This window comes from Helianthus annuus, chromosome 4 (assembly GCF_002127325.2).
Source record: "Helianthus annuus cultivar XRQ/B chromosome 4, HanXRQr2.0-SUNRISE, whole genome shotgun sequence".
NCBI classification, from domain to species: Eukaryota; Viridiplantae; Streptophyta; class Magnoliopsida; order Asterales; family Asteraceae; genus Helianthus; species Helianthus annuus.
The window spans coordinates 158,007,537-158,015,906 of NC_035436.2; the positions used below are offsets into that span (position 1 = coordinate 158,007,537).

At 40.4% G+C, this 8,370-nt stretch overlaps 1 protein-coding gene across 1 annotated transcript; it reads right to left on the reverse strand.

Annotated features, from left to right (window-relative positions):
- Positions 1 to 722: 722 nt before the first annotated feature.
- On the reverse strand, positions 723 to 4,177 carry LOC110936852 (hydroxyproline O-galactosyltransferase GALT2). Its single transcript, XM_022179267.2, has 7 exons — positions 2,839 to 4,177; positions 2,511 to 2,743; positions 2,139 to 2,429; positions 1,929 to 2,057; positions 1,670 to 1,843; positions 1,467 to 1,574; positions 723 to 1,203 (listed from the first exon to the last, which is right to left on the reverse strand). The coding sequence occupies exons 1-7, from the start codon at positions 3,746 to 3,748 to the stop codon at positions 997 to 999; spliced, it is 2,052 nt and encodes a 683-aa protein (XP_022034959.1). The 5' UTR covers positions 3,749 to 4,177; the 3' UTR covers positions 723 to 996.
- Positions 4,178 to 8,370: the final 4,193 nt, after the last annotated feature.

Consider the following 8,370-nt stretch of genomic DNA (forward strand, 5'->3'; position numbering starts at 1 on the left):
CATTGGTGACCTATCTACCTTTAAGTTTCCCAAAATGACATTCTGGTGGTTAAGTAGTGTGTTTCACAACCAAAATGTAAACAATTCAAATTTTGCATAGGAATTGTTGTTGAGAGAAAAATTTACCCTTTGGTGGGTTTACCAACATATTGGGCGGAGCCGAACTTTTTATTAAAGCTTCACCTATCCACAAACGCGCGTTCAAGTTGCACCAAGATTCAACATCCCGAGTGGCTTGGTTCATACTTCATATACCCATATAACCACATAGGGCTCCGACATTAGTTAACGTGTATGGCTTAATTTCTACATATCATAAAGTTGTAGTACTTGACACAATATCGCGTTCATGCTCGCATCTTTGATAATTTACACTTAAGGAATTTATTTAAAAATGCTTTGATAATCCTTTGCATCACAAGCTCTTTCTTGAAGAAGGCATGTAACAATGATTATCGAAGCATTTTTGTCTAGTTATAAAGCTGCCACCGTCATCACCAAACCCCTCCGCCATAATATAAATACAACAGGTGAACTAATTTTGATATTGATATCTTTTGTCTCTATAAAACGAATAATTATAACGGAAGTCCATTTCGAACACAAGTTGTTTTTACCCTGACCCATTATGTTCGGAACCCATTTGACCTAAACCCACCCGACCATTTTTCAAGGCTTATATTTATATACCATAAACAAGATCAAAATTTGATTAGTGTTAATAACATAAAGAGGCGTAATCACTTCTATATAAATCAATTGTACATCCAGGCTTACAGCCTCCATTTCAATGGCACATGCCGAAAACTCAATGGCCCAAAAATACTCAAAAACATCAATCATGGATTCATGGTTCATCTTCATGAATCATGACCATGCCCACCATAATCCACAGTTCCATGTTACATAAGTTTTCACAATAAGATCACAACAAAATCATGGTACATATGAACCAAAAACACAAAATCCCCCACGCATCAATTGCTGACTTTTTTCTCATCTAAAGTTACAGCAGCGAGCCCGTCCTCTTGCTAAATTATCCCACAAACACACCATTTGTCTTGGTGATTGATAATGTGCGGTGTAATAATTATCTATACACCCGTATTGACAGAACTTACCATTGTGGGAGTATTGGATCGAGTTGGTGCTGTTGAACTGCTCAACCCACATTCCCATGCTCACGTCTTCCATTTTAAATATCTGCCAAACGGATCACATAAAGGAAACATGTCAGACAAGTTTAAAGTTGAAATACATCCAACGTGCATTCAAAATTTCGAATTCATAAAACATCCTAAGTAGCTCTTTTAAAAGAAGTTTGATTACTTTTAAATTCATATTCTGCATGCTAAATCATTTTTATATATCAAAAATTTGTATAAAAAGTGTGTGTGATCTACAAGGCTACAACCAGCCCATTTTGTCACTAAATCTACAGAAATTTAGAGGGGTATATAACGGACCCTGAGCTTTCTTTTCATGTGTTGGGATACGATGAATTTAGCTATATCAATGGAAATAATATATCCTGGTCCATTTGCATAAGGTGGATATACTGCTTCTGGCCATTCCTGCAACATTAATATGTAAAGAACCATTTCAAATCAGACAATACTGTAACTAATTATATCATTTGCCATATAGTTATGATTAATTGTTATCGGACCTCAAAACTGACAGCCCATTTGCCATTTCTAAGAGGCCGGTGATAGAGATTAAGATTTCCCATGTAAAGGGATCGTTGTTGCGGGACCCTCTTTAGTTCTTTCAAGACGGTATCCACCCGTGTAAAAGTGTCATCATCACATTTCATCACATATGAAGCACTCACATTTTTAACCTGCAATTGCAAGTGGCAAGACTGTAAATAAAATGATTGTAAAAAAGCCAGTTTGCAAACTACGGATAGCTATAATCATAATTACCGCATATTCGCAGATAGCTATAGTTTTAAGCACCACGAGCTCATAATGATCCATAAATGTTAATACAACAATATCACCAAAGTAATCAGCCTCCTGTTTCAAAACTGCATTTTGCTCCTTCCTTGGAGACTGCAATTTAACATAACTTTTGTGACAGCCAAAACAAAAATCAGAAATTATTTTAAAAAAATACAGTTTTAGATTTCTTACTAGTGCAACAAAAAAACGAACAACAACATTTGAGGACTTAATTGCTGAAGACTGCATCCATGTTTTCCTAATGGCCATACGCTCAGCAAAGTGATTTGTAGCAGATAAAATCCCGATAAAAACTCGTATACGATGACGTGGCAAAGGTTTAGCTTTCCATTTTCCCGACATTTCTATTACCCTTTGAGGCGAGAAGCTCGGGTGAGAAGTTGGGAGTGATGTAGCAAAAACAGAATGCACATCTACATCACCTTTAATTGCTAATCCTGTTGCATCCTCAAGGGTATACCCCTGTAGCAAAGATATATTTTAAATCAACTGATAGTTATAGATGAATGTATAAAGCAATATTATGAAATTGGATTAACATACTGTACGATACGGGAAGGAGGTGACGTGGCGGCCTCCAGCATTTATATGGAATCCATCAACTCCAGCACGTATGGTAAGCACAAATAATTTACCTTCCACAAAAGGAAATGGCCACGTCATTTCGGGTTTCTGCGCCCGTCCTATAAACCGTTTGAACCATGATGATGTTCGTGACTCTTTTGAATCCACCACATCGTTACGCATCCATTTTTCACATCTCGGAAATCCATCAACTGCAAAATATAGTATACATCAAATACCAAGAGAAAATCAAGCTTTATATTCTCTTCCTATTTTAATAAGTTGATAACTATAGCAATATGCTTACCAAGCATGTCGTCATCGCCTTTTGATGGTAAACCATCACACCTCTGAGCCGCCCCCCATTGCATTCTATAGCATGTATTGTGTTCAATAACCGGTTGATGGCTCCAATCACCTCTCAACCGAGGATTCAAATGCAAAATTTTCGGCGGATCTTCCGCAACCACAGATTTTAGCCCCTGCAACTCAACTTTAAACTGCGAAACCAAAACCATCGGATCACCTCCCTTTATTCTTGCAAGCTGAGGAACATACTCTTTATGAGCATAATGAGGAGTTCCCACCACCGTTATAGATGACCCCGCAGCAAGACCACAGGGTAGAAACATGATCCGATCCCCTTTAGTTAGTTCTTCACCACTAACCGATACCCACTGCGGACACTCTTCTTGTTTCCCGTCAAGTATCGAAGACAACTTAGTATCGTTCTCATTGTTCTTATGAACCTCTTCCCACGCCTTTAACCCTAGACTCCAAGCTTCATCCGCCATTTTCTCCAATCCCGACATATCCTTCGTCCTACGTCTTTGCCTCAAGATCTTACCAGTTAACCGCCCGTATCGCGGATCAATAGGAGGCAAACCATCATCCTTCTCATCTTGACTATCCGTTTGACTAATCGTTTCAAAATCGGTCTCGTTCTCTAACGTTTCCCTATTTATATCACCAGATTCAACTTCTAACTTATCTTCTTCTAATGTAGATCTTATTAAAGGTTTACTCACTTCTAACTGTAACCTACTTACTACTTCATCATCAGAGCTAGTTGATGCCTCAAAATACACAGAAAACTTAAAGCAAACAACAATCAAATACAATGCAGCTAATCCAAACAATATATGCGGCAGTTTAAGTCTTCTCAAACCGAAAACTTCACTACGTGATCTCTTCATTCTCGATTTCTCAGTTAACATTACAAAATCGAACACATTGAGCTTTAATTAGGGAAAACTGAAGCAATCGCATTACCTAATTTCAGTTGACAAGTTGCAATCGATAATATAAAACGTAGGATTAAGAGAATCCGCGTACCAGGATTTGGTCAAGATGTGTTGTGATGTTATTACCTGAAATTGAATGCGGAAAAACCGGAAGAAATCAGTGGAAGTTTAAAGGGATCGGAAAGATTTGAGTAAACGTGAAAAAAGGTGAGAATGAGGGTGATGAGTAGACATAATGGGTAGGGCAGCTGGACTGCGAGCTTATTTGTTGAATAAGGTGGTGTTTGTTTTTTTTCAAAAAGAGCTTCCTGCCTCTTCTGTCTGCACCGTGCAGACGCGGGAAGATGTTTAGCCTCAAAAGAGTGTTTGTTTTTTTTTTTTTTGAGAAGTGCTTCCTTTCTCTCCCCAGCCTCTTCATGAGGAAGTGATAAAACCAAGGTGGTGTTTGTTTTTTCTTCTTGAAAACCTCTTCTGCTGCAGGCCACATCTGCAGGCATCTGCAGGAGAAGAGGTGGACCAAATGTCTTCAGTCTGTAAGGAGATGAGGGTTTGTTTTTTCTTTTATATAAAACCTCTTCTTCTTCTTCTTCTAGGTTTTAACACACACAATCTGCACCTCCACTCTCTCTCTACTCTCTCTCCACTCTCTCTCTACTCTCTCTCTACAATCTGCACCACCGCCATCATCACCACCGCCACCACTTCACCACCGCCATCTCTCTCTACTCTCTCTCTCTACAGTCGCTGATTTAGGGTTTTCGTTTTGGGGTTTTCGTTTTGGGGGTTTTGATGTGGGGGTTTTGTTTGTGATGTTGATGATGATGTCGGAGGTGGTGGCGGAGTGGAGGTGGAGCAGAGGTGATGGCGGAGTGGAGGCTGGAGCAGCGGAGGTGGTGATGATGATGATGATGGCGGAGCAGTGGTGGTGGTGGCGGAGCAGCGGAGATGGTGGCGGAGTGGAGGTGGTGGTGGCGGAGCAGGGGTGGTGATGATGATGATGATGGTGGCGGAGCAGTGGTGGTGATGGCGGAGCAGGGGCGGAGCATGGGTGGAGGTGGAGGTGGTGCCAAGAAGAGGTAAAGCTCTTCTTGGAGAAGCTTTGGTTTTATCACTTCCTCATGAAGAGGCTGGGGAGAGACAGGAAGCACTTCTCAAAAAAATAAACAAACACTCTTTTGAGGCTAAACATCTTCCCGCGTCTGCACGGTGCAGACAGAAGAGGCAGGAAGCTCTTTTTGAAAAAAAACAAACACCACCCAAAGCTTCTCCAAGAAGAGCTTTACCTCTTCTTGGCACCACCTCCACCTCCACCCATGCTCCGCCATCACCACCACTGCTCCGCCACCATCATCATCATCATCACCACCCCTGCTCCGCCACCACCACCTCCACTCCGCCACCATCTCCGCTGCTCCGCCACCACCACCACTGCTCCGCCATCATCATCATCATCACCACCTCCGCTGCTCCAGCCTCCACTCCGCCATCACCTCTGCTCCACCTCCACTCCGCCACCACCTCCGACATCATCATCAACATCACAAACAAAACCCCCACATCAAAACCCCCAAAACGAAAACCCCAAAACGAAAACCCTAAATCAGCGACTGTAGAGAGAGAGAGTAGAGAGAGATGGCGGTGGTGAAGTGGTGGCGGTGGTGATGATGGCGGTGGTGCAGATTGTAGAGAGAGAGTAGAGAGAGAGTGGAGAGAGAGTAGAGAGAGAGTGGAGGTGCAGATTGTGTGTGTTAAAACCTAGAAGAAGAAGAAGAAGAGGTTTTATATAAAAGAAAAAACAAACCCTCATCTCCTTACAGACTGAAGACATTTGGTCCACCTCTTCTCCTGCAGATGCCTGCAGATGTGGCCTGCAGCAGAAGAGGTTTTCAAGAAGAAAAAACAAACAGCACCTAAAATTATGTTTTTGTTGTCTACAGTTAAATGCTTGGCTGGTCTATGTGGTTTGTAAAAATTTCATATTTGGTCTTAATAGTTTACTAATTATACGCGTGGTTCTAAAAGTTGTCAAAAATGAACTCGGTTGGTCCCTTGACCTAACTTCTGTTAAATTTCTCAGTTAACTATGTGTGAAATGACTATATTATCCTTTAACAATTAAAAGAAATAAAAAAAATATATAAATAAACAATGGCGGACACACACCCAGCCCAAGGTGGGCGGGCGCACCCCCGGGAAAAAAAATTAATGGTATTATCCGTTGAAAATCACGTCCGCACCCCTTAGAATTTTTCGTCCGCACCTTTGCTAATTTTCGTCCGCACCCCTTAGGTAAAAAATCTTAGCAATTTATATTAATTTTTTTTCGTAAACTCTGGTTTTTAAAAAAATACTACTTAGTTATATAACTTATAAGTTATAACCACTTAACCCTTATAACATTAACCCAATTAACATTTTAGCCCAATAAGTGTTATCCAAGCCCAATCCACATTAGATTTAAGTTTTAAACAATTCGCCAACTTGGATGTTTGTCAAGTCTTGTAAGATTAATGGTTTCAACAAATATTCACGTATATTTTACATTGTTATATCGGTTATTGAAGCTTATTCTCGTATTACCCGTTACAAACGCAACCGTTGAAAAATGTTTTTTGGCAATGAAGAATGTGAAGACCGACTTGCGTAATCGGATTGGCGATGAGAATTTAAGTGATAGTTGTATATGTTATATAGAGAAAGACTTGTTTAAGAAAGTAGCTTTAAATGATGTTTTTGATAGATTTCAAAAAATGAAAACCCGTAGGGCGACGTTTTAATTATGTTTGTAACAAGATTTGACGTATTTTTGAAGATTATATAAATTTAGTTTGATGTTCTTTTTTTTACATGACGCGACCCGATCCGAACCGACCCGATACGAACCGAATTTTTTGTTTATATACCTAGGGGCCTAAAATTTTTAAAAATGTTACGCACCCCCATGAAAAAATCTTGAGTCCGCCACTGATAAAGAAGATATGGTGTGTGCAATTCAGAGTTATCAAATACATCCAATTGATCTTCGTTTACAATACAGAGTTATCAAATACATCATTTGATTTCAATTAGATGTTTCAGTTCAGATTCTGTAAGAACACTTCGAAGAACAGGGGTTACACACTTCAAGCATATGGTGTGTGCACACATTAAACCCTAAATCAGGGTAAGAGAAGGTCATGCCACCAAAGCAAACAGAGGGCCTACCCCATCATCATCATCATCATCATCATCGTCGTCATCATCATCATCATCATCTTCCCTCTCTAAAAAACCTCAACACCCAATCTAACATTTATAACAACCAGAAAAACGAACCTACAACTGAACTTGCCGGAGCTGCCGAAGCCTACTACCAGAAAAACGAACCTACCGGAGCAGACTACAAGAAAACGAACCTGCAACTGAACTTGTCGGAGTTGCAGCCTTTGCTGCCAATGATGCAGACAAACCCGTCGGAGCTGCACAACTCTCCTAACCCTGACCTACCTCTCTCTCAGACTCCCCTCATCTTCCACCACCATCGTCGACCAATACTCCCCAAAAATGTTGTTACCGAGCTTATACAGGTACGTATTTAGTTTCTGATGATTTGATTTTGTGTAATTTTGTTTCTAATTCTTTATGTTATTTAAAAATTGATGTGTGTTATGTGTAATTGATGCATATGTGCTGTTGTTTATTGTGTTAATCGATTGGTTTTCAGTGGTTTGGGGAAATGGTGGTGGTGGGTGTTTAGTGGTGGAGATGAGATGGTGGTGGTGGGTGATGGAGTGGGGAAGAAGAAGGGTGGGATGGGGTGGGGCCACTTATTTATATTTGGTTTTTTAACCTTTAGGGGGCAATATAGACATTTCACACACACTTAACTGAGATATTTAACTTAGGTTAGTGATAAGGACCACCCGAGTGCAAAAATTACAACTATTAGGACCACCCGTGTAATTAGTGAACCACTGGGACTAAGTTTGCAATTTTCGCAAACCACATAGACCAACCAAGCATTTAACTCTTAAAATAAAGTACCAATAGTTGTGTAAAATGTGACTTGAATGGTTTTAACGATTAAACGTTGAACACAATCTTGTCTGGGATGAATAGATCATGTTTAAGTGTGTTACATGCATGGTTGCAAAAGTCGCTAGGCGCTCACTAGTCGGTCGACCGGGGAGTTGAGAGTACTCGGTCTAGGCGGAGAGTACTCGGGGAGTAGTTGGACATGTTAAATTATAAAGAAATTACTTTTTGGAGATTAAATATATGTCAAATAACATAGAGTTACTAATATTTATAATAAAATACGTGAAAATGATATTCATTCTTTAAGTCAAACTAGGCCCGAGTTGACCTACTAGAACTAATTCTGGCCAAGGTTGACCGCGTTTGACCGACTCCGAATAATTAGGCGGAGTCAAAGAAAGTCGTCTCGGCAGCCTACCTTGTAGCGACTACTCGGCCTTAGAAACCTTGTTTTACAACCATGGTTACATGTAATACATGACCGGGTTATGTCTTTTACCGGGCCGGATCTGGGCTCGGCAAACCAGTGCCGATGCCCGAGGCCTAAAATTTCAAAGGGTCCGAAAGATCTTTATAAG